The 27,244-nt window shown below is 39.9% G+C and overlaps 1 protein-coding gene across 1 annotated transcript; it reads right to left on the bottom strand.

Moving 5' to 3' along the window:
* Window positions 1–12,264: 12,264 nt before the first annotated feature.
* Window positions 12,265–25,945, bottom strand: LOC135932475 (tropomyosin alpha-3 chain-like). Its single transcript, XM_065469962.1, has 9 exons — window positions 25,832–25,945; window positions 25,433–25,558; window positions 18,444–18,577; window positions 16,094–16,211; window positions 15,844–15,914; window positions 15,590–15,665; window positions 15,306–15,368; window positions 15,036–15,105; window positions 12,265–12,347 (listed from the first exon to the last, which is right to left on the bottom strand). The coding sequence occupies exons 1-9, from the start codon at window positions 25,943–25,945 to the stop codon at window positions 12,265–12,267; spliced, it is 855 nt and encodes a 284-aa protein (XP_065326034.1).
* Window positions 25,946–27,244: the final 1,299 nt, after the last annotated feature.

Below are 27,244 nucleotides of genomic sequence, written 5' to 3'. Positions count from 1 at the left end.
CCTCCAGAATATTACTGATCATACGTTGATCAAATGATAACAACTAGACTATCCATTGGCAAATTCCTGCTTCTTCTTTCCCTAGAAAGTCAAAAACATGCTATGACTACAGGTTGCTATATTGTACTGTGCATTTGTTCCTTCAGTTTGTGGCATCTTTGTTTATTGCTGTTGTTATACCTAGCTGTTGTCAATCAGAGTAAATCTTTGTATGTCTGTACTGAGCAAAGGGAGGCACAATACTAAATGTCAGTTGCAGTTGACTCTAATTGTTGGTGGTGTTACTTTCCTTCAGTCTCAGAATTATCTCTGCATTGCATTCCTTTGTAATAGGCCACACACACACACACACACACACACACACACAATTGACCTTAATCACTGTTCTTCTGTAACAGTATACGATAACGTTCCCATCAGTGGCTGAGGAGAAAAATTATTCTGATGATTCTGTTTTTGTTTTATAACTTTGTGCTAATTGAAACACATTAGCATTGAAGGCTAATGGAAACCAGATGGAAAACCAGTACTGATAAAAAAGATACATATGGAGTACAAGTACAAGAAATTATATTCTCTCCACAAAACAATACTTTTAAGTTGTCCTGCAAACAAGTGATGTATTTTCTCTGAATCTGAATGTTCAATTCATGTTGTACAGTAGCGGTTATAAAATTGACTTAGGGAATACGACGTGAGAATATGTAGCTATTGAGTGCTAGGATCACATGTAAATAGCAATGTGGATGTTTTGTGAAATACCTGAAAACCCTTTAATTTGTTGGTCTTGTCTTCAAAAGACAATATCCTACTCCACAAGATGGGATCAGGATCAGTCTGTGAAATACATGTACAATGTCATGAAGCAAAGTGTAGCCAAGGATTTGAGAGTTTTTCTAAGTGCCTGAATATTTCTCTTACAGTTCTTTTCTTTTTATGTCTTCTTTTTCCATCTCTTTGCTTGGACTTTCAGAGTTTAGGATTATTACTGTTTAGTGGATTTGTGCTAGCTAGAAAAAGCAGAATCAACCATACGATATATGAAATATAGTATACCATATTGCAGATCTTGCACAACAAGAGCAGTGTGTAATAGACTAACACACCATGTTAGCATTGACTTTCATAGTTGTGGCATGAAATACAGAAAATAAAATAAAAAAGGTATGTAATGGTTCATGGTATGTTTTTTTTCGCAGCATTTGCCAGTGAGTGATGGATTACCTTTGGCTAAACAGATAACTCTTGTCTGTTTAGCCAACAAGTTCAAAGTTAGTAGGGTAGTAAACTGTAGGTGTATGATAATGATTATCATTATGTCAAAGAGACAATTTTTCTCAAATGGTAATCTGCAGCAAATATATAACATTCTAAGAAAGATTGAGAGAGACTTTAGGTTGCATGTTTCAGTTAAAATAGCAGACCGTTCTCACTCTTGAGGCGTAATATACCGACAATTTGTCACGTCCCAAGGTGTTCCATAGGAACGCGAAGGGTGACTTTCAGTGTTCCTATGCTACGTGCCGGGTTATGGATGAAATCCAGTAGAACGACGGTCCCCTAATCCTAACCTCCTATTGTCATGAACCGCTGTTCATGCACACAAGCAGGATCCAAAAGCAGACTCAATACGCTTAATGCGAGCATGTGCAGATTTTATTGTTTTAACAAAAGGTGACCTGGAACAACCAAGGAAGCAAAATCGCAGAACTGAAGGAAACCGGGAAGACAAATTACACAGGGAAGCCGTAATCAGGACCGTGGGAGGCTGCAACAGAAAGGGGAGAAAATGACTAGTGAGCAGTTGGATTGAGGGACATTACTAAACAGGGCTATAGTAATTTGGCTTACGATCAGAGCCGGACCGTGGGGCTCAGAAGAGGGGGAGCGAGTCCGTGGAGGCAGGGATGAGGACAGATGGTGCACTTAGAGATCCGAGCAGGCAAGAGGACAGGCAGGTGGCAGACACAAACCCCGGATAGTAACCTGGGCACACGGAGGTAGAATTAACACAGTTCTGGCCCAGTTCTGGGCCGAACAAAGCGCTAGCGAAAGAGGAGCGAAAGCACACGGATAACACCAGTTAGTACTTGCTGCGTGGTCGGTTGTAATGTTAGATCGCACGACCGGCAAGGGAATAAGCTTGAAAATGGTTTATCTTTTCATTCTTTCCCCACCTGGAAGCAACATGAGGCAGCTCACGTAGCGGATGTTACCAAAAGAAGGCGCCTAGCCTGGATAGCAGCTGTGAGATGAGCTGATATCCAGTTCTCTACCATCCACAGATATCTGTTAGTGTGCTCCAGACATTTTCATTCCGGTAAGTTCTAAATAAGTTCATATTACTCTTTATAGCCTATTAGTTTTATTTTCAATGCGCTCTGAGGTCATAGCAAATTAGAACAAACATCCTACTGAGTGATTTTGCAGAACTACCTTCTATTTATAGAGTCGCTAATTATTTGGTATTATTGCAGCAAACCAGCCTATGAAATGGATGAAACACATCGTGACTGAGTTCCAACGCTACACAGGGGGCACTCCGAAATCCCTGCTTCAAACTACATGCTACATACCAGCATGCCAATCAGATTACTTCTTCCATGTGAGGATGAAGAGGTGACCCTTCTGGATAAGATGGTGAAGGTTTGCTGCGTTTGGTGAACAGTGTGGTAGTAAAACCAGGAAAAATGAAACTTGCTCCTGTTAAATATTCTTAAAGGTCTTGTGCTGTATATGTAGCAGTAATTTTTCAAAAGACACAGTAAATTAAGTAGTGTTAGTAGTGGGTGATATCATGTAAACGCTGTCATGATTTTGTGTAAACATTTTGTCATTTGTAAACTATAAATGACATGGATTCTACACTGTAACTGATGTCACTTTCTTTAAAGTGGTTTTAATTTTTTTTAAAAAAAAAGGCAAAAATTAGTTTGTTTCTTTATTCAACTTTTGAACAGTGGTACTCAGTCAGTACATATTCAGGAAATGCAAATTATTTACATGGCAGTGCACTACAGGCATAAATTTAGACCCCTAGATAAAAAAAAATGATGGTTCATTCCCACAACCCACAGCTTTACTGTGTTCCAGCAGTGTATCCAGTAACGGTGACAACTCCTCCACAGTAGAGGGAGGGATTTTTCTTTTTTGAGGACGGCTTCTTTTACCTGTCACTAAGGATGGTCTGTTTATGTTTTGATCAAGAGCCTTTTTTGGGCAGCTGAAGAGTAGAAGTCTATCTTATAGCCAACCTCTGGCTGTATCTTGGTCATATTACCCAGCAAAACCCAGTATGCAGGTTCATCTGTAACAGTCCTTGTGCCACAGATCAACACTGTTGCTTCTACATTAAACAGAAGATCAGCGACATGCCTGCAGGTCTCCACGACTCCGGCCATACAGGTGCAGTGGGCGGCTTCAACCTTCCCTGTGATGCTCACAGTGACCCATGGCTGCAATGCTGGTTCATTCAGTCTTTGAGAGTGCAGTACCTGAAACACACACAGACAAAGTTCATTTAAAGACAAGAACTTTAATGAGCCAAGGCCGACATAAATGTGTTTTATCTACTTTCAAATCCATTTATCATAAATGTAACAAAGTGTTTAGAAAGTTAGCACATACATGTAATTTTCTATCTTTTTATGTATTTATCTATAAAACGCTGCATGTTATATTCTAAATCTGCCTGTTTGTTTTTTAATCTGCCAGCAAAAAATGAACCTAAAGTATGTAATGCAAGGATGTAATCACTATCAAGATGGAGAAAGCATAAAGTTTGCCTTTAAGTGACAATTATGAATCACTTAATATGATAAGGAGATTCTGCAGGTCATTAATCAATGTATAAAACTACAATAAAATGTATTTTTAGTAACACAGGACATAAACACGGAAGCAAGATGTATAATTAGGATTATTTATAATAAACAATAAATCATTGCAATTTCTTTAACCATACAGAATAACTAAATCATTCAGGACAATGTCACATCAATGCACTGAACTCACTATGTTATCCATCTAACAGCCTCCACATGTTCTCACTGTAATTTCCCCTCATGAATTTCTACTGCACTAATCTGAATGTTTATATACGAAAATATGTCAGGCTACGTCAATAGCGGTTGGTCTCCGGGGTTTCTACTCCACTGCCGTTATTTCATACGGGTCCACATTTCTAATGCATGCTATTTTCTGCAAGTACCGTCTCTTTTCATCCGGACGCAATCTGTCTCTATAACGTCCTTTTTCTTTTAAACTGCTTTTAAGCATGTTTCTAGCAACCGTCCTTCCAACACAGTGTGTTTATTTTGATTCGTGGCCCGGATATATGGCGCCGCGCTCCCACAATACATTGCGGCGTTACGCCAACTCCAAAGCCCTATAGTATAGTATAGTATTTTTCGGATTATAAGGCACATTAAGCGAAAATAAAAGCAGTCAGATAACTCAAACATCTTGCTTCCTCTACTTCTGTACCATTGATTCAGTAATGTTGAATTCTCTGGCAGCTGCTCTATTCCCAGGTTCTGGACCTGAAAACAGGGTTTGATCTTTGGTTTCATTCTATAATACTGGCCTTATTTTTCTACGAAGGTTTGAACTTTAAGAGAGTTTAAACAAGAGAGAAACATGTGAAAATGTTCATGTCTGTCTGAGAAAAGTGTATAACGTGTGTAGTGAGGGGTTTTACCACCTTAAAATATCTATAATAATTGTAAAAAATAAAGTTGGCTACTTCGCAGATTTCACCTATCGCGGGTTATTTTTAGAACGTAACTCCTGCAATAAACGAGGGATCGCTGCATAGGGACGTGTTGGGTTCCCGGAAGCGTAATATACCGACGATTCGTCACCTAGCGTAAAATGTTACGCTTTGAGAGTGAGAACAAGTTGAAAATAGCCAGCATCGATGTCTGCAGAAGCTTAAATCAAGCATTAGATAGCCAACACTTGAAAAATAAAACGGCAATGTTTGGAATTAGGAAAAATTTGTAGGCCAAAAACGAGGAAAAAGGGAATGCTAAAGTTTTTCTTTGAAGAAAGTGGATTAAATATTAATATTTGAAATTCAACATTCCTAAAAGTGTATTTTAGGAGTATTGGATATAAAAGTGTTATTGTGCTCAGATTACTTTTTAATTGCAAATTGTGACAAAATATGTTAGTTTTGCAACATAATTATTAATTTATTTCACATGTAAAAACCAAGACCAGATTCTTACAAAGGCTTCTGAACATAGCATATAAATTAAAGGATTGCCACAATCAGAGTTGGCAAAAATACAGATATTATTGACTTAAGCAGAAGTACAGATTCTTATGTTTAAAAATATACTCCAGTAAGATTTGAAGTAGTAATTCAACTTCTTTGTCTGAAACCGTGATTTTTTGCGAGAATGTCTCATGACAGTGACGTAAGCGAGTGCGACGTTCGTGACAACAGCTGTGTGCAGATCAACGATGGACAATATATCGAGTGCGGGAGAGAGCATAGCTGGACTGGCCATCGGGCATACCGGGCATTTGCCCAGTGGGCTGATGACTTATTTTATTTTTTTTGGCCGATGTGTAAAAATAACTCAGTTGTTTGGTGGTGGCTGTGGCGGAGCTTCCACAGAGGCCAGCAGGTGGATGAAGGAAAGGGGAGGCAGGAGGAGGAGAGACCCGAGGCAGCCGCCGGTCCGAGTGTGAACTGAGCTTCAGGTAAGAAGTTATGACCTGCAGTCTATCTGGGTCAGAAATAATCCAAGTTTAGGTGCAGTTTATTTTCATTGTGCTGACTTTTTACAGTCAGTAACAATAACTCGTACTGCGTACTAGCTAGCATGACGGAGTTTCTATACAGCTGGGTGGGTGCTGTGATGTTACTGATAGTGAACTTTATTTTATTCATAAGGTTAGTTAGTAGAGTTGCCAACGGCTCCTTTAAAAACGGAATCGTCTCGTATTCAGAGAAAATATTACGTGTTTCGTGTTGAGGTGAAAAGGAACACAGTTTGTCCCGGACTTCAGCTAGAATGGAAAAAGACACAAAGCTGGATTTATTCTGTCTTTACGCTGCAGCTGTTTCTTCTCCCCTCATTCTCTCCCCTCTCTCTCCTGTTTCTACTTCAATCATGAAACTGATCAATGATCAGCTGATCGGCTTTTCTCTCTTGTTTGTTTATCGCCCACTTTGCTCCAGAAAGAGGAAACCAGCGGATGTGGTGCTAAACAACAGCAGCACGTTTAAGCTTGATCAGCTGTTGTTAGAATTTATTTAATATTAATTTCTAGTAGCTGATGTTTGCTGGAGCCACAGCTGTAAAGCTGCTGGTCATGATGATGGTTTGGATATGTGGTGAGAGGGAAACATGAAGATGAAACCAGGAGATGTCCTTACTGAATCATCAGAGCTGAACAGGTGATGGAGAAACAGGTTTACCTTTTAGGTGACATGAATGAGTTGAAGGGAAGTTATGAACTGTTTCTGAGAGACAAATAACACCAGGATCCTTTTCTAAGTAGCTGACAGCTGGTAACTGTGCAGGGGCGGGTCTAGCAAAGTTTTGCCAGGGGGCCAGGTAGGGCATTAACAGGGAAAGGGGGCACAAAGAAATACTTTTCTTTCTTATTCTCATTTAAAATATCTAGCTTTTATTAAATAATTATCTGAATCTTGCGAACAAAGTTTTTATCTGACGTAAAATGTATAGAAATCATACATATACCAACAAGACAGTGTACATCACTGTCACAACAGCTTGTGTTTTCATTCAAAGGCTTTATGGTTTTAATACCTGGTGGGCCGGTCTCTAGTCAAAATGCCCGGGCCCATTTTTTGTCCCAGTCCAGCCCTGGGAGAGAGTATGAGCGTGCAGCATTTAAAGCGTGGAAGTACTGACCTTATTTTGAGTTTGATTCCATAAAAAGTGACAAAAACATTAGCGTCCGTTGTGCGTGGGAAGAAAACTTCTTTTTACAGTGAAAAAACCCCCTAAACTTCGAAGCAAGCACCGAGTGCGCTACGACGTAATGGGAAATTCCCAGAGAAACTCGCGGATTCTTCAACTGACCGCTGCGGCACACCTGCACCAGGGCAAACCTCCGCCTACCCCACTCCTGCTTTATAGGTGAAAACAGAGCAACAGGACCGCTAGTCTTTGATTTTATTTATTGTTTTACTTGCATCTATTTGAAAGAGTGAGTGTAAACACAAAAACCTATTTTATTTTATGTGCTGGAAATAGGTTTAAATGTTAAACAAATTTCTTCCAGTCAGAGAATGTTGCATATAATTAAGTTTTTGCTTGATGCATAAAGTTAAAAGATTTAAAGTTTAAAGTTTTAAAAAGAGACGTTTCCATTTGATTACATTTTGTATGATGGATTATGCAGAAAAAGTAGAATTGGTCTGAAAGATCTATCGCTTTATCACCTATTCAGGTTGTAAATCGTGTTTTTAAAAAGTAACTAAGTAATTAATTACTTTTGAAAACAAGTAATCAGTAAAGTAACGGGATTACTTTTTTGGGGAAGTAATCAGTAATTAGTTACTGATTACTTTTTTCAAGTAACTTGACCAACACTGCTTCCCACCTCTGGCCACAATTGTGCCACAATGTTTAAAAGAAACATTTGATTCACTTCTGTTGCAAGCAGGGAAATTTAGAATGGTTATTGAATTTGTGTTTACTGAGTCGTTATTATAGGGCCATTATTAAAAGGTCTTTAAGCTGTCCTTTGCTGGTGGGCACTTTTAAAGGAACTTTCCCCATTATCTTTTTACTTTTTACATTTATCACCTTACTAACTGTTAAATCCTAAATATTTGTTTGTATTTATTTATTTTTTTATTATTTTTCTTTTGCATTTCCCCCATTTTTATTTCCCCGGACCTATTTATTTCATCTTAATCTTCATCTCATTCCATCAGGAGTGAAATTCCTTGTTTGTGTGCACAAACGTGGCCAAATAAAGAAGATTCCGATGCTGATCTTGATCCATTTGTTTTCTTCTTTCTTATGCAAACCACTACATGATCATTTTACAGTCCCTAAATAAAATAAAACTGACTTAAGTTTAAATTTATTTATTTTTTGACGCACATTCTGAGGAGGATTAGCAGCAATCTTCCACTCCAGCTTGTTTATCAACCATAAACCCAGACAAAGTTTTCATTTAATTTAATTTAAAAGTCAGATTCTTACCCTTGCTCAGCATAGTTAGAAAACTCAAAAACCTGTTTCATGTGTTTGAAGGGTCACAGTCTTTCCTCACTGTGTCCATCATGTCTTCCTATTTCTCCTTACAATGCACGCAGGTCTTCACCTACACTCATCCTGAGGCTCTATGAACACTGGAAAGAGGGGGGGCAATACCTCAGGCAGATCAGCATGAGTGCCAATTAAAGGCTCCACTTTAGCGTGAGTGGTTCACTTTAGAGTGGTTCATGGTCAGAGTAGCTATTCCTTTTATTTGAATCTACCTTCGTACTTCTACCCCCACATCTGATTTTGGAATCACAGTCTCTGTTCTCTATTCCTCACTCTGTTGCTGTCCCTCCTCCTGCAATTCTGCACAGCTAATGTTAGAAAGAGCAGCCTCTTGTGACTGTGAGAGCTCGTTACTAGTTGACAGTGCAGCTCTTAACATGCCAGTTAATTCGACACATATATAAAAAGAACTATTTCTTAATATATCTCTCTTAGCTTTTCTATCTTTTTACTTTTGTTTGTTCAGTTTTATCCACTCCATCCACATAAAACTCTTCTATAAGGTGTGTGAGTTCAAAGGAAAGCTAAGGGAAGGGGCCTGTTGCATTAGTAAATTTGATTGTGCAATCCAGTGTCAGTTCAATTACATTAAATTCAATTTTATTTACATAGCACCAAATCCTAACAGCAGTTGTCTCAAGGCGCTCAAATAGTCGGTAATGAAAATGGATGAATATGCTGCTCTCAGTGCTGGTAGGGACGGTGTGCAGCAGCCCTTTAAGCTCGCTTTCAGCCTGTCGAATTATATTGACAAAGAAAAACATAATAATATTGACCCGTCAGCCCACAAATGCATTGGCCCAGTGTGACAGATTACTGTACCAGGCCTGGGGGCTTTGGGATCTGTGGGTAGGGAGAGAGGTGGTTAAAGGCAGCAATCGTTAAGGGTTGATTACAGCTGTTGAACATCATGGTGTCTCTTGGAGGAGGAGAGTGGGCAGGCAGGGGGATCCCAGGTAAGTCCATGTTTCCAGTAAAAGTGTCAACAGGCACAATGAGGCAGTGCTGCTTTTCACATTTAGCTCCAAAAATTGGCAACAGGTACATTTCTTTAGAAAAGTCTGTAGCTCTTACATCTCACAATGCTTTGCAGGGTATCATCGATGTGCAGTGTGCACAAACGGAGAGTAAAATTAATGTAAATTTTCCATGTTAAGCACCAGGGCAGAACACAGCATCGACAGCATTTCACCTTTAATATTTAACCATATGATTTAATGACAAGTCATGTTTTCGGTGTCTTCAACAGCTTTTGTTTGTTTGTTCTGTTGTTCCAGAAATTAGATATTTAATGCACAGACCAGCGACTGCAGAATGCTCTAGATACCCCTACTCATTTATATTTTCAAAAAGTTTAAAACACCAGTCCAGCAAATCTCTGCTTTCATGTAATTTCCAACAAAGAGATCCAGATTTGCAACAAAATGTAAATGGTTTTATTTTTTTGCCTGTGCTCCACGTCTCCACCAAATTCCAAAACTGTTCAAATTACTTTGCTGACAGACAAATGAACATGAGACATACTTTCACCAAGGCTTTACAATCATAATACTTTGTAATTCACAATTCAGGAAAATCTATAAGTATATATATATGTTTATATATATAGGTGGGTGATATTTCTATCCAGATGTGGTTTTCATCACCAAATTTCCCTGAATTCCTGAGACAAGAAAATCCTGAAAGCATTCATTAGGGACTGAACACTGCAGTACTCCCATCGAAATTGCAAGACAAATATTAATAACTTCAAACTAAGAAAATAAACCATGAATACAGATGACGTAACCCAGAGATGTTTCCTTAAACAGGGATACAGCACAGAATTGATACAGAAGCACAATGAAGAGCAAAACAAGACAACATTTAAGAGCACAAACAATTATCCATGGACAACTGAATCATAAGAGGCTAACTGCACAGGAGCAAATTTCGAGGATTTAGTGGGAATACTGTAAATACAGGTAGGCGATCACAGACGCAGAGTTGAGAGTAATGGTCAGCAGGAGAAAAGGTCACAACCTGGAAGGATGGTGGAGATTCTGAACATTTAGCTGAAAACAACAGAAGCAAAAGACAGTAAGTGCATTTATATCTGAAATAACATCTTAGTAATGCAGGCAACACAAGTGCAACATAGACAGGCCATTCAATATGTTTTACAAGCAGGTCTATTTACAGATAACATGGTGGCCACGACAAAAGAGCTCACTGATGAATCCGTCAGCGTCAGCTTTAACAGCGGTGCTCAATTTGCTGACAAGATATTTGACTCCGTACGGAAAGACTACAAACAAATCCTCATGTTTAATGTTTCCTTTATGGCCTTTGCAAATCCATAGCAACACCTATCTAAAGTCTAGATTCAGACACTCGTTTCTTATACAATGAGTACAATGCCCCTCGTTACAGCGTCAGCAAGTATTGTAGTCAGTTTAAACCAGGGGTCGGCAGCCTGCGGCTCTTTAGTCCTTATAGTGCGGCTCCGCGTGGTTTGGGAAAATAAATTAGTAATAAAGAAGTATTTAGCTGAAGTGTATTTTATTTATGTTAGTTCTTTATAACTTGTACTTCTAAATTGGAAGATTATTGTGATATTGAAATATAAAAATAAAATTATATTTTATTATTTTTTCATCGCTCAAAATAAGCGTCACACTCGCGGAAGCCGATGTACCCGCCGAAACGCCGTGCATTTATCGAGACTTTCAACCCCAGGTAGGCCAGTTATGGATCCTCGGATCCACATTATGTCAGCAGCTCCACCGTGAACTATGTTAAAAACAAACACTGCTCACGCCTCACAGACAGCAGCTTACAGTCCTGCTGTTCAGGGGGTTCAGAGGTTCAGGAGCAGAAGTCCCATTGTACCACGGCAGACCCGACGATGTTTGCATGAACACGCTTTTCAGCATCTCCTTATTGACCACTTTTCACACACGGTTGCTGTACGCATACAGCCGGCTGTAGCTTTTCAGCTCACAGCCCGACACACACCAACACAACAGCATAGATGGCACAGACGTTAAGGCGGCGAGGCGTGATTGCGGGTGCCGCTCAGGTGCGTCCGCCTCCCCTGCAGCGGCGCTGCAGACCACGCCCCGCCCCACACATTAACCAGGTAAAATACATATTTAGGCAGAATTTTGCAAATATCTATTTTTCATTTTTCAGCAGCATAGTGCTTTTTTTTCCAATTATTTTTTAAAAGTCAGGTCAAAGCTCCAAAAGCCCAAAGGCGATATAAGGGTGGAGCTCACAACAGTTTTTGTTTGCTACATGGATCATTTTAGTTCAGCTGGGTGTCTTTCCTTTGGTTATATTTCTTTAAGAGTTCAAAATGTGTTAATTACATAAATAAAATGTAATTTTCTCTGTAGCACTTCATGGATTTCATAAGCAACACACCTCAGTTGTTCACACAAAGCATAAAGGTAAAAAACAATATATACAGTGTTATCTTCATTTTAGATGTCAGAAAGTATTTGTGGCTCCCAGTGTTTTCTTTTGCATGGAAACCGGCTCCAAATGGCTCTTTGGGTCTTAAAGGTTGCTGACCCCTGGTTTAAACCTTTAGTGTGTTTTCAGCATCATCTTTGAGGTCCCAAAACAAGCATATCAGCATCAGCCTTCAATAGTGTCTGAATTCTGTACCCACTGTTTGTCTATCAACAGTAAGAAGAACATCAGTATCTCAATGACCTTAAAGCTTACAGTGCACTTATTCTGGGTGGCAAAACACTATCAAACTCTTTAATGTTTAGTTGTTTATTTAGAAAAAAAAAAGATTAAACACTCAATTAAAAACCCAATTTAACAAAAATTAAGATTTTTGTTATTTTCTAAAGCATTTTTTTTTAAATTAATGCAGTAAAATGGACAGCCTGATGCTCTGAAATCAATTTACTAATGCATATTTTATGGCACAATTCATTATTAAATCACAAAGTGGTTGATTTCAATGTGCAAGACTCTCTTGGTCATCCATGTGCTGTCACACTTACATAGAGGTCATGTCATTAAGGGCATGGTCCAGTTCCTCACTGATGGCTTTGTACTTGAGCTTTTGTGCATAAAGTTCATCTGTGGGTATAAACACAGACAAGAGACAAAAATGAAGAAAGAAAACAGACAGTTTGAACAAAGAGGCTGAAACTGATCTGCAGAAACATTCACAGTGAAATACTGAGTTATAAAAAAATTAACTAAGCAGTTCTTTCTTAAATAGAAGAGTCCAGTTAATAAGAGTAGCATTGTTTTCTGTGTTAGTGCTGCTCACTGTCTTGGACTCTTCATCACAACCGAACTTACTGGAGACATCCTCCCATATATATATATATATATATATATATATATATATATATATATATATATATATATATATATATATATACACAGTGTTGGGGAGTAACGGAATACATGTACCGCCGTTACGTATTTAGAATACAAAATATGAGTAACTGTATTCCGTTACAGTTACCGTTTAAAAAGGTGGTATTCAGAATACAGTTACTTTGTTGAAATAAATGGATTACACGGCGGTACTTTCCTGTTTCATATTGTCGCGGGTCAGGACTGTTTGGGTTTGTTTGACAGCTACGCTCTGTTGTTCCAGGCGGCAGCGTTACGGTTGCCATGGTTACAGGGCGACGCGCTCTCTCTCTGCGTGTTTCCTGGGTGAGAGAGCGCTTTATTGCTGTTGTTGTTGTGCTAAGCTAATAGGCAGAATGCTACAGGCATAGCCCTAAAGCATGTAGCCTCATGGGCAGTGTAGTCCGTGCTGCAGGGAGAATGGACTGCCATACACGTTATGTGTCTGTGAGCGAGAGAGGGAGAGAAAGGAAAAGTCCGAGCTGTCACGGAGCAAAAACGGGAGCTGGAAGCATGTAAATATAATAATAACCACTGCAGCCAAGAAGAGTGCCTGACGAGCCCATTTGTAAGTAAGCTATTAAGACTCGACTGTACACTGTGTTCGTGTTTTCCTCCGAAACAATAAGTTCCGTTGGAGCAGCCTTTCAACGCCTCTCTCTGTCTCTGCTAGCAAAGTTGATCCAGACAACAAAGTAAAGCTAGTTTTCAGCTACGAGCCCGACACGGACCCGACGTATTAGCCAGAGGTCCCTTTACTACGGTTCGGAGCCGCGGACCTTCAGTAATAGTAATAAATCACAGCAATAGTACATTCATGTAGTTGTAAACAGCATGATAATATATTAAGTAATCCAAAGTATTCAGAATACGTTACTCTCATTGAGTAACGTAACGGAATACGTTACAGAATACATTTTGGGGCATGTATTCGGTATTCTGTAATGGAATACATTTTAAAAGTAACCTTCCCAACAGTGTATATATATGTGTGTACTGAGTCTTGTTTTCTGGCTCTCTATCTGTTTTGCTTCATCCACTTTTCCTTTTTCTTCTCCCTTCAAGTTTACACTCTGTTTTATTTTTGTCTTTATTTTGCTACTGTGTAAATAACATTTTCCCTTATTTGTTTCTGTGGAAGTCAAACATGAAACAGTAACTAAAGGGAGCCATTCAGCTAAGAGAGTAACAGTTCAGACTGACATCAGGAACAATGATGTAAAGCTCAATTCCTCTGCTGAACTTTGCGTCTCAAAGAACTGGCCTGCTGCAACCACTGTTATGTTGGTAGATGTTTTGACATTACACTTTACCATGTCAAACATCCCCAAATTTATAGTTTATGTGAATGTGAAAACAACATTAGGCACAAAAAATGCATAAATCTGTGTTTTGGGGGGACAATTTCTGAATTTTCTGTATACCGTATTTTCCACACTCTAAGGCGCACTTAAAAACCTTTAATTTTCTCAAAAATCAACAGTGTGCCTTACAATCCGGTGCGCCTTATGTATGAATTCTGGTTGTGTTTACTGACCTCGAACCGATTTTATGTGGTACACGGCGCGCAAAAATCTGTCAAAAAATATTTTAGTACGACTTTGGTAAGCTTCAGGTCCCAAAGTCAAACGAACACTGCGGCATCACTGAGAGTTAAAAACTGTCTAAATTCTTTCATCTTTAATAAAATGATCAGTGTTGCTGCTTTACCAGGTGTAACAATTAAGTTTAACATCCAGGCATCCATGAAAACAGAATCTATTACATTTAACGGAGTTAGAAGTTAGCAGGAAGTTAGCTTGCTAGTTTACACCTAAACATGATATAGCATGTTCTGACTGAGAGATTTCTGAAAAATTCAAACGTACAGCTCTGCTATCACTTCCAACATAAATGAAGACAGAAAACTAAACAGCAGTGACGTTTGTAGGGTTACTGAAGTTGGGCTAGCTGGTATATAATGATGTGCTATGTGTTGGCTAGCAACACAGCTATGTTAGCATAACATAAACACAGTGAAGCTGGAGGATGAACGCTAACTTTTTTCCACTCGATAAAAGTTAATGTGAGGGTTCCCGATGGTCAGGGACAAATGCAATCGCATGGCAGGATGCTGTAAACGGACCAAACTTCAGTCAGGAGAACAACTGAGATAATCCATCCACAATACGAGGTTAGTCATTAATATACTGCAACAACATGGGAATAGAGCAGCTGCAGAGAATTCACATTAATGAATCAATGGTACGGAAGCAGAGGAAGCAAGAAGAATAAGTTGAGTAAAGTGTGACTTATTTGACTGTTTTGTTTCGCTTAGTGCGCGTTATAATCCGGTGCACCTTATGGTCTGAAAAATACGGTAATTAAAGGGTGAATTTTGTTGAGAAATGAGTGTTTTACCTTCCAGATCATCAATTGTCTTCTCCAGCTTGGCCACAGATCTCTCAGCAAACTCAGCTCGCGTCTCGGCCTGTTAAAGCAACAACTTTTGATCAGACAACGAAGTTGAAGAAGTAACAGAAATGCAGCAGTATGTTGACCTCTCAAAGCATCAAAACATTTAGAGCGCAGCACTCATTTAAATGTAGAAAATATTTTAAATAGATAAATAAAATGATTAATAAATCCAGCATTTAGAATATCTACAGGTCATTTTTCTTTCTTGCTCACCTCTTTCAGTTTGTCAGTTAGGATCTTAATTTCTTCCTCATACTTGTCCTCCTTTTGCGAGTACTGTGTTGAAGCAGAAGATTATTCAGAGGGAGATGTCTGCTATGTCTGCAGGATGGTGAAGTGTCACAGCGGGGCAAGGAGATACTTGGTTTGAGTCTAAACCTCCCGAGTGTACTGTGTCAGCTTCTTTATTGTTATATGTAAAAAGGAACGTTCCAGGAATTTGTCTGAGTCACGTTTTGATTATATGTTTACTTTCAGTGTCTCTGGCCTTTCCTTACCTTCTCAGCCTGGGCCTCCAGGGACTTTAGGTTATTGGTGACATTCTTCAGTTCATCCTCCAGCTCAGCACATTTACTTTTAGAGTTTTTAGAAGACAAAAACAGGTTGGTGCGGAAAACTCACAGTTTAAACGTTTGCCATGATATGTAAAAAAACGTGTAAACACTTGAAGCAGTGCTCCTAGGAAATAATTGCTTCTGTCCTTCAAAAAAAACCTAAAACATGGGGTAGATAACACCATATATGTACTCACGCCTCAGCCAGCTCTGCCCTCTCCTCTGTACGCTCTAACTCTCCTTCTACAATCACCAGTTTACGAGCAACCTGAGTAGAAAGTGTGAGAGTTTAAGATCCTGCATCGTGGATTTGCTATTTTTCAGTATTATTGTAATAACAACAACACAGAGGTACATACAGTTACCAGCTCCTTTCAAATGTCTTTGGTTCCTAAAGAAAGTGCATCACTACAGCGGACTGCAATAGACAAGAACAAAAAAACTCACCTCCTCGTATTTGCGGTCAGCCTCCTCTGCGATGTGTTTAGCTTCCTTTAGCTGAATCTCCTGGAGCTCCATCTTCTCTTCATCTTTCAGAGCTCTGTTCTCAATGACCTTCATACCTCTGTGCAGACAAACCATTCCTTACTTTCTGACAATACAAATACACTGCTAAACATTTTTAACCCTCATGCTTCGTTCATTTCATGTAAAACAATTCTGTGTTCCCGATCAAAAGTGGCTGTTCCATTAGCACTCTTTATAGAAACTATAATAATAGATATATTATCACTATTTGTTGTGTTGGATTTTTGTAATCAGCTCACGTTCTTGTGAGCATTACAGTTTTTGTATGTGTCATTAATCTGAAAAAACAATACTTCTGGATTATTTTGACTATAAGAAATGATCAGATGAAACACAGTCTACTGTTTATCGCAGGCTACTTTGGATGAGTTACAACATTAAGAACATTTGTTTTTAAACCATTTAAAATCTTTTATAGTCACATAAAGCAACACCTGTTGTGGTCCTGGCCAAAAGTGACGGGGAATGTTTTATTTGTGTGACTAGGAAATTATCCCAAAACTGCACTTCTGACATATCTTTATGCCATGTTTGGACTGCTTGCTTGGCATATACTTTTTGAAAGGGCAGCGTCCCCTACCAGTGACCAGACACTGTGATGTTTGGACTTGGACATGAGTGATGAGCGGCTGCTATTCCACACACTCGTCACAAACCTCTAATCACTGCCAGTTTGTCTTGCTGATGATGACTCTGAATAGTATTGTGGCTGTCAAAGCGAATCGCCCATAACAACATGTAAAATTTCCAGAGTTACACTGTGGCCTGGAAAAATTGTCCAACCACACTCTGCATCCCTCAAACTGCTGGTAGATCTGCTTCTGGATCTGTTCACTCCGATGAAAATCAGAAGACCCATGTATGCTGTGATGCCTTTCTACCAGTTGTCTTTGTAAAACTGGTGCCGCTACACATTGGTCATGTTTGATTAATCAGGAACAGTTCAAAGCAGGATTCGATGGCCATCATCGTCATCATCATTCCTCTTTATCTGGATTATATTCCGTGCCATCTTCAGCTTCTGACGCTTCCTCCTCTGATCCATCCTCACTGTCAGTTTCCTGGCCTCTCCTCCTCACCAGAGTGATGATCAAATATGTAATCAAGAGCCTCACTTAGGATACATGGACCTGCCATGGTGCTGCCACACAGTGACCTGTCACCAGTAGCTACACAGTGTTTTCTATGGGGCAGATAGGATTTAATGCATAGAACAGTTAATTTTGAAAATTTGTCAGCTAAATAAAAGAACGTGGTATTAATAACCTCTGTTTAGATGTTTAGGTTGTAACTTGGCTCCCTGCTTCGCTGCTGCCTTACATATGACTGGGAGGAAGCTAATAATAGACTGTGCAATAATACACAATTAAAAAAAACTGAGTATAGCACCAACTCAATTAAACTTTCAGATAGTTTTGCATTTGGCTGGTGTTGGTGTAAGTACCAGTAGCACGAGGCGATACCTTGACCTTACAGAGGTTACACAGATTGTCCAATTGTAAGGATCCCTGTTTTCTGTTGGACTCGTCAAGGTTGATATTTGTTTGTTTGGTCTTTGTGATGTGGGTCCTCACGCTATTTCTAAGTTTGTTATGTAACTTCTTTCTAGTCACATGTATGTAGCTTTTCCTTTTCCTTCCTAGTTTAATCATTTGCATTTCTAGTTACTTGTTCCATTTTGTTGTCTTGGTCTCGTCTGTGTGTTCTCCCCAGCCCGTCATGTCCCTCGCTCTCTCGCTCGGTGTGGTGTTTCCTGTTTTATTTTGGTAGTCCTTGTCTCATGTGCATTGTGTTCACTTTTGTTTCCCCTGTAACGTTTGTCTAGTTTGCTCCAGCTGTGTTTCTATGCATCTCCACTTCTCTTATGTATACACTCTGTCAGTGTCTCTTATGTTCCTGTTGTTCCAGTCATGGGTCTGATGACCTCCAAGTGTTCCTGGTTTCTAGTGTACCCCCAGTTTAGGTTTCCTGTTTAGTTCCTTGCGCCTGTTTTGTATAAAGTCTGATCAGCCAGTACAAAGAGCTCGCTTGCAGTTTAATTTTCCATCTGCTTCCATATCTGCACTAAGTAGCTATTCAACATCTGTGGAGTTTTTTACCGATATATTAAGATACATTTTCAATTCTGGGTCTTTTTCGTGTGGTTCTAGCACAGTATGTTCATGAACCGTCCAACGGGAAAAGTGTGGTCACTGACATTCAAGCTGTTCCTATAACGCTTGACTCATCGTAGAAGAACAATAAAAATAATAGGTCACAGCAGAGTCACCTCTCGCTCTCATCAGCAGCCTTCTCAGCTTCTTCCAGTTTTTGCAGAGCTGTTGCCAGCCTCTCTTGAGCGCGGTCCAACTCCTCCTCTACGAGCTGGATACGTCTGTTGAGGGAAGCCACTTCTGCTTCTGCCTGAGAATACGAGGAGCAGATTAATTAGAAAAACAGTCTGTTACATATGCTGCACATGTCTAACACAGTAAAAGCAGCATTTCCTGATAGCAGCGTATTGCATGTTATTCCAAAGAAATGGATAATATAATGTGGATGTGGACAAAGCTGTTCCAAAGAATCTCTTCAAATATCCTTTTTTTTTAAAAATTCACTTTTGGTTTTCAGTGAGTTAGGATGATGTACTCAGCCAGAAACTTATCATGATACGGTGCATGTATTCTCTCTTTTCCCACATTTTGTCATATTACACCATTATTCCAAAATGGATTAAATTCATTTTCAAAATTCCACATACAGTGTTCCATAATGACAACATGAAAAACCCTTTGCTTGAAATTCTTTTCTTTTCTTTTTTTTCTTTAAACATATATTAACAAATATTAGATTTAACAGGTCTTAAATCAAGTCTTGGCTCTGGCTAGGTCACATAAGGACATTCACAGAGTAATCCTAAAGTGACTCCTTTGTTATCTTGACTGTGTGCTTAGGGTCTTTGTCCTGTTGAAAGATGACCTCCGAGGTCCAGAGCAGTTTGGAGCAGGTTGCCACCATCATGCTTCACCTGGCGATGGCATTGGCCAGGTGATGAGCGGTGCCTGATGTCCTCCAGACATCATGCTTGGCATTCAGGCCAAAGAGCTAAGTCTTTGTTTCATCAGAGCAGGGAATTTTGTTTCTCATGGTCTGAGAGTGCTTCGGATGCCTTTTGGAAAACTCCAACTTACTTTTACTGAGGAGTGGCTCTGGTCTGGCCACTCTATGATTAGGGCTGCCACGATTGGTCGACTAGTCACGATTACGTCGACTATCAAAGTCGTCGACGACTAATTTAATAGTCGACGCCTCGTTTGAAGCTTTGTAAGATCCCAAAAGACGCAGGAATAAGTAGTAGGATTTAAGAGTGTAATAACGGAATGAAACCGAAGATGGCAGCACTGCATGTACAAGGATGCCAGCTGCCGTTAAACCCAGAAGAAGAAGAAACTGTGTCCCAGAATTCATAGCGCGGCCTTGTTTCCAACAATGGCGGCAGCTAGTTAGTTTTAATATCTTATTATTCTTTCTGGGTCACAAAATAAACGTTTAACATATTTTCAGGCGAGAATGTAGCTGTGTAAACTTCAAATATCTGCTCAGTTTATCAAGACACCACATATTTTCAAAAGCGCTCCGACGTTTTCGGAGACGTCTGTTAGCCACCAGCTCGATAGCGAGCCGGGGTTCAAGGCTCACTAGAGCCGCTGAGAACACCGGACTCCCGGCAAATTGTTTTCAAACCCACCGCTGTCTTTCGCTACTCAGGTTAAACATGATATATGAGTCACTTAGATAACTTAAAAATGTTATTGTTTGGCTTTTTTCAGTGTTTTATTTGTTCCTGAGTAAATCGGTTTGGCTGAGATTAAAGTTATAGTTTTTACACAGCTGAATAAACGTCAAGCAGACAACTGATTATCAGAAGTGTGAGATGCTCGAGAATTTACTCCGGTGTCCCGTTGTATTTTAGATAACAAGGAGTTTATTAAACTTTACCGAAACAATCTGCAAATTTCATTAAAATGTAATAAACTATCATCTTGTCTTTATTTTTAGTTAGCACATACCTTAAACACTTAAAGCTGTAAGCTAATGATAGTTATATAAGAGCAGATGCTGCTGGTGCAATAAGCTGTACGTTTTACGGTCAATGGATGATGATCTGATTAGTCGACTAATCACAAAAATAATCGGTGACTAGTCGACTATCAAAATAATCGTTTGTGGCAGCCCTATCTATGATACATACTTGATTGCTGGAATGCTGCAGAAATGGTTGAGGTGTTAGGGCAAAAACAGGGTGCTACTGTTGGCCGTAGACAAAGGAAGACTCAGAAGGGAAGGTGAGTTAGGAGGCATCGAGAAAGACAGAAATGCAGGAACGTGGAGGAGAGTAAGGAGTCCGTATGGACTATGGCTCATAAAGGGAGATATTATGAAGAAAAGGAAAACAGATATATTGTGTGTACAAGAGACCAGGTCGAAGTGATGAGGCCAGTAGCATTGGAGGTGGATTCAAACTGTTCTAGAGAGAGAACTCGATTATGGGTCATTTTGAAGGAAGTGTATATGAATAGTTCTGTTCAGGTGAAGAGTCTGTCAGACCGGAGCATTAGTTCAAAGCTGTACATCAAATAGGTGAATGTTAATGTGTGTGCTCCACAGTCAGAAAAGTTGAATATAGTGGTAATGAGTGGTAACTGGTGTCAACTTTAACAGACATGGGAACACGGGTGATGAGGAAGTGATTTCAGCACAAGGATGGAAATGACTGGTCAACACATGCTTCAAGAAGAGGAAGGAACACAGGGTGGCATGTTAAGGTGGAGGAAACTGGCAATGTAGTGGACACATGTAACCTGGTCTGCACGGCACAGTGGAAGGAAATGGAATGCCAAATATCAAGTCATATTCGGTTTCAGGCAATAATAGGCGATAGAAGCCTCTCCACACACCTTAATGAATCCAGTCCCTGCATACAAACATGTCCTCGGACTTCGTTTAATGTGGTCAGACAGAACCAGACCAGGAGCCCTATAGACTCATACAGTGGATATCACACGAATACTTGATTTAAGAAATGGAAAGATATGGGTTTGGTTAAATATTTTGATTTACTTAATGGGACCAATTAAAAAGGTTTTGAAGATTTGAAAGAAAAAGGACTGACAAATAAAGACTTCTGTAGATTTTTACAAATTAAACATAAGATTGAAAGTATATTTAACAGAAAGATCTTGAAGGAGCTGTGTCGGGTGTTTTGAATGTTTTCCTAATGGCATAAAAATCTATTTCAGGAATTAGACCCATTTCTAAAATATACCAAGGTTTACAAGCATTGAAAGGGCAAAATAAAATGGCTAGAATAACTCTTTAACCAATTAAAGAGCAGGTATAAGTGAAAAGATGTAAACACAAAATGCAGATTCCCCCGTTCACAAGATGGCATGTACACAAACAGTGTCTCTGCTGAATGCACAGATCTCACAGATTCCACAGCTGCCAGTTTCATCATGCAACAACAAAATTTGCTGAACCAGAAATACGATTCACATTTGAACAACATTAGCAGGAATTCTGTCTTTTCTGTCTTGCTACCAAAAAATCCACCTCGATAAAACTACATTTCCTGCAGAGCTCAAGAGCTTGAAGGCAGTTTCCATCATGAAACGCTACTTTCTGCCTAACTGACTTGTTCACGCACAGATACATTATGCACTGGAGTACTGTTGTGTACAGCATTGTGTACTTTTGAGTTTTTTTGGTTTTGCAAAAATGACCACTGCCAAGAAAACCTCATTTCTGCTTTTCGATACCTAAGATATTTCAGCTGTAACAGATGGCGCCAGATTGCAAAATGCTTAGCTATGTCTGTCAAGAGTGGGACCCAGGCAGAGGTGGGACCCAGTTACAGGACTCAAACATGAAGAGGGTAAACTGGAAGAGGCAGCTTTATCTCTGTACACACAAAAACTAAACACTGAAAACTGGGAACGAGTAGTGAGGAGAACATGGAGCATTGAGAAACACAGCCAGTGGACGACACACCAGTGGGCAGAGGGAGACTGAGGCCTTAAATACACACAGGATAATGAGAGGATGGGAAACAGGAGGGAACACAGCAGGAAATAATCAGACTAACGGGAAGGGAGGAAGCAAAACTGAACACACTGAACACAGGATGAGAGACTGCCAAAATAAAACAGGAAACATACTAAGACGCAGACTAAGATATACAAACACTGGGACAGAGGACGAAACAGACATGGGAACAAGACAGACTGAGAAGATGGAGAGGGCGACAGACATGACAGGCTGGGGAGAACACAGACGAGACCAAGACAACCAGGGCACGAAGGGGAACTAAAAATTCAGAACTAGAAATACAAATGATTAAACTGGGAAGAACAAGGAAACTAAACAATACCAAATGAGAACTCAGAAACACAGAAACACTGAGTCATGATGTTTTCTCAGTGATCTGTGAGTGGGTCCGTCTTTCTGCTGGTTTTATGACATAACAATCTGACCACAATGGGCTCAGACACTGATTGGCACCAGGATGCAATCACCATCCAATGACAACAGTGGGGAGAACATGAGTGAGTTCTTTGTGGCCTCACTTCAGATCAGGACATTCTGCTCCAAAAGATAGTTGAATGCGGTGAAAGTGCAAGCAGTGGTAGTTCCCATATCCAGGAAACATCTACAGTGTCTACTTTTTAGGTTTTTCCAACTTCTGTCACTGGTTTATCGGGAACAATAGCAAAGTCTGACTTAAGACACCTTTCTAGTGGAATGTCACAGCCTGGGAAACCTTCGACCATCTTAAGCATCTGCTCGCCTCTGCGCCTATTCTTGCTCAACACACTCTATTTCATTGAGGAGGTTGACACTTTGGATTCTGGGGTAGATGCAGTGTTATCCCAGAGAGTTGCTGATAAAATGCACCCCTTGGCTTTCTTTGCTCATCAGCTGTCACCCACAAAGCACAATTACAACATGGGGAGGTGAGAACTGCTGGTGGTGAAGCTGGCGCTGGAAGAATGGAGGCACTTGAAGAGGAAGCTGAACATCTCTTTGTTGTTTGGATGACCACAAGAACCAGCAAAATGATCAAACTCACTCCAAGCCAGGTGGTCTTTTTTTGGTTGCCCAGTTTAACTATACAAACTTCTACCTCCCAGACTCGTGGAGCACCAATGCAGATGGTCTCTCCCCCCAAAGAGAGTGAACCAATCCTCCCAGCCTCATCGTTGGATCTATCACCTGGAAGATCGAGTCTCTGGTCTGTGCCGCACAGCAAAACGAGATAGATCCTCAGGTTGAGCGTGTCCAGTGGTCTGTAATAATATCTGTGATTCATACAGAATGGCAGCCATGGCTTGTGCTGATGAGGTCATGGTGATAATTATGAATCAAGAGAATATAGAAAGATTAAATTACTATAAGAAAAGGTCCTATGCTGAACCACGATGAAGGTGGAGCCTTTGAACATTTATTGTTAGACTGCTACAGAACAACAGGTTTTATCATTGACAGCAAACTAAAATCTTTAAGCTATGGTTTATTTGAAGGAGTGCTGATGGATAGGAAAAGAGATTTATTTTGGTAAATCATGTCCATAATCAACACTCTGGAAAATGAGAGCTAAAGAATGATTAATAGTGATATTGTCTTTAAAGACATTAGTACTATCCATTGGACAGATAAATAATATTCCCTTTTTCCTGGAATATTTTAAATATATGTATAAATATATCTATGTTTTTGTACGATTCTCATCCGATGTAACTGCGATATTTTTTGAAGAAAGGATTTTTGAAAATGACTTTGATCGCTTGATTTAAAATCCAGTGTGGTGCTGTATGCAGGCAAAATTACAAAAAGTGTGCCACTGTCCAGAAACATACGGACTCTACCTATGAGCTAAATTAATGGACTGAGTTTCTGTAATTAATGGCATGGCTCGACTGGCTCAACTGGCTCAGCTGGCTGGACTGGATTTCTGGTCTACTCTTTCAGAAATCCCCCGGGGTCAGCCATTAAACAAAAGGACTCCACCGCCTCACCTGTGGGCACCAATGACTTTCTGATCATAACATTAGACATCTGTCCAAAAGAGGGTTTGAACACTTATTTGTATGGATAACATAAAACAAATAAACAAAAATACGGAGAAATAGAAATAACTATCGCTTCTCTCAGAAGAAATCCCCCCATTTCCTCTTCTGTCTCTGTTTATATTTAGTCAGTTTCTGTGTTATTTATGGGTTTTTGGTTAATTCTGCTTCCTCCCTTTGAACATTACTTTCCTCATGTCTGACCTTCTACTCTTGTCTTGTCTTTCCTTGTCTATGATTATCTGCCCCACCCTCTTTTCTGTAGTTTAATCCGTGTCTGACTTTCCTCAGTGGTGTCTCATTTCTAACCACCCCTGAGTGTGTGTATAAAAAGTTATTTTGTCATATCATCTGTTTGTTTTCCATTTGTTCCCCTCTCCTTTCAGCCTCTTATGGCCTGCATTTGTATTTCACTGTCCAGCGATGTCTGACAGAGAGCCTGTCCTGTGAATCTGACGCTAGTTTAAATTCTCAAAGTCAGTGTGTGAAAGAGAACCATTTGGACACCTTTGAGAACTAAACATTGTAGGAGTAGCACGAGCTGAAGTATTAAAGTAAAACAGATGGAAAAAGGTGAGTACAATAGCCCATTGGTTTATGATAGTCTAGTTCTTATTGTGCTGTGAGCCACAGTGAATGAGCCTAAATTAGGCTACATCCATTAAATAAAGGTCGTCAGTTACTGTGATCTGGGAGGCATGGGTACCTAAAATGGACTTGAACAATTGTTAATCTCACTGCCAAGGTTGGGTGGTTGACATCAGAGTTAAAAAGGGCTCTGAATCCCCCCAACAGCTGTGAGAAGTAAGCACAGGGCATGATGAGAATGGAATGCAAGGCTGAAACAGGAACTCAAACTGGCTTGGTTTACACTGACCATCAGTTCATGCTGTGTGAGACACAATGCCACCACTGAGAGAGCACTGTATTATGTATTACAGTGTCTTGGCCTTCCCAGTCATAAAATAGGGAAAAAAAATCATCATCTCCCAAAGAGTCACATCCACGTCAGCACCCTGCTAATCTGTTTGTTTTGTGGAAGAGACGCGTTGATATTTCTTCTGTATTTTCAGAATGTAATGGTTGGTCAGTTATCAATAATGTGGAATTATGAAATGCACCAAACACACCACTGTGAATTTGTTTTACTCACATCAGCAGCTTTCTTATCAGCAACTTCAAGCTTCTCCTGAGCATCTTTTAAGGCCTCGGAGTATTTATCAAGCTCATCTTCTGTTGCTTTCAGCTTCTTTTGCATTTGTAGAAGCTCGTCTTCATGCTGATAGCGTGGGACACGAAACACAGAGTTAGATTTTACATTTTTGGACAGACTTTCCTCAGCAGCAGACTCAGGTCCTTGTTCGACTACCATCCACCAAAACCACAGATAAAACATAACTGGGTCTTTCAGCTGTAACCCAGTGAAGAACTCTTTCCTGTTTTCATTCATCGTTCTCATTGGTACAAGATGCTAAACTACACCACACACTAAGCTCATATAAACCACCAGACTGATGAGTCCACTTCATGTGATTTGCACTGTGTCACCTACCTGCTTGCTTCTGTCTTCAGCTGCTTTTCTGTCTGTTTCAGCCTGTTCCGCCTGATCCAGCGCATTTTCCTTGTCCAACTTCAGCATAAGCATTTTCTTCTTGATGGCCTCCATTTTTGTTGATGTGTAATAGCGTTTTCCTGTAAAAAATCGAAACTAATTGGTCAGGACCTGAGACTGGCAAACTGGAAGAGAGACCAACTCTAACAAAGCAGCAGACTATTTATATGACAGACAAGGAGACACTCCCCCAAAATCACACACAACTGTACTCTACAGATTAGCTGGAAAGTGAACCTCCATATTACACACAAGCACCTCAGAATATCTTTGATCTGCTCTTTCAGCTTATCATGTAGCTGTGAAGAAGGAAGGAAAAAAACAGAAATGAAATGTGTTTTCAGGACTGTTGTCTGTCCTTCCATGCACACACATGTAAAGCATAGAGGGAGAAAGAGTAGTACCAAGACACCGTCATGAAACACAGCAAAGCATCACTGACAACAGAAATGTTCATGTTTAAGAAATGACACGAACAGCTTGAAATGGTAGAACTGGGGTTGAGGTTGTTTTGCAAAGCAGCAGGCACAGGAAACAGCTGCTGTATACAGGCTGAAGTATCCTTCATAGTGTAAGACCTGAAACAGCTGAAGACGTGGGATCCTTCAGGTCAGTAGACACAATGACACTACGAACAACATGACCACTCCTTTCCATATCTCACTCCCACAGCTCACCACTTTACATCCTCCATCATCCGAGTGCATGCTGTTTACTGTTCACCAAAATAAAAGGAGGTGTGTTGTTATAGCCCCGAGCTGGCCTGTTCATGGCTAAAATGGAGCTAGTTTGGAGCTTATTCATTTCATTTTGTATTTTTTTCCTTCAGTGTAGAAACATTAAAGTTTCCAAAAGAGAAAATGAAAGACAAAACTAACTTTTCCCTACCAAAAACCTTTCCAGGTGGCTCTCCGGGAGAAAACATGAATACTTGCTTTCATTTCAATGTGATTCATGCTAATAGACTGAATATCCTTAAGGATATATAAAAACTGCAAGTCTAAATTATATTTAGATGAGAACTTTTAATTAGTCATGTTGAATATATGAAGTCCTTAAATGCAAAGTCAACAACCACTCTATTGCCATTCTTCAGTGCATCACTGACTATAGTAAGTGAGATGCTGAGTGTCCCTCAGTTACCCTTCACAGAGCCTACTGGCTCCTTTGCCTTCTATGAATCTCCTCCTCCAGCTCCAGAATCGCTGTCTCACCAGCTGAGTTAACCAATCAGTATGTCTGGTGAAGATGTGGCGAGCACACTGCCGTGCATCAACCCCCAGAAAGCAAAAGCAAAAGGCCCAAACAGTATTCCAAAAAGGGTTCAGAGCTTATGAACTCACACAAGTCTGA

This window comes from Pelmatolapia mariae, linkage group LG22 (genome assembly GCF_036321145.2).
Source record: "Pelmatolapia mariae isolate MD_Pm_ZW linkage group LG22, Pm_UMD_F_2, whole genome shotgun sequence".
NCBI classification, from domain to species: domain Eukaryota; kingdom Metazoa; phylum Chordata; class Actinopteri; order Cichliformes; family Cichlidae; genus Pelmatolapia; species Pelmatolapia mariae.
This window is presented reverse-complemented; position numbering and strand designations above follow the sequence as displayed.

Excerpts from the sequence above, each read along its gene's own strand:
- LOC135932475 (XM_065469962.1), bottom strand. The coding sequence starts at position 25,945 with ATGGAGGCCATCAAGAAGAAAATGCTTATGCTGAAGTTGGACAAGGAA. Across the intron at positions 15,915-16,093 it reads CTGACCGCAAATACGAGGAG|GTTGCTCGTAAACTGGTGAT; the intron begins GTGAGTTTTTTT and ends CTTTCTACTCAG. Across the intron at positions 15,666-15,843 it reads AGGGCAGAGCTGGCTGAGGC|TAAATGTGCTGAGCTGGAGG; the intron begins GTGAGTACATAT and ends AAACTCTAAAAG.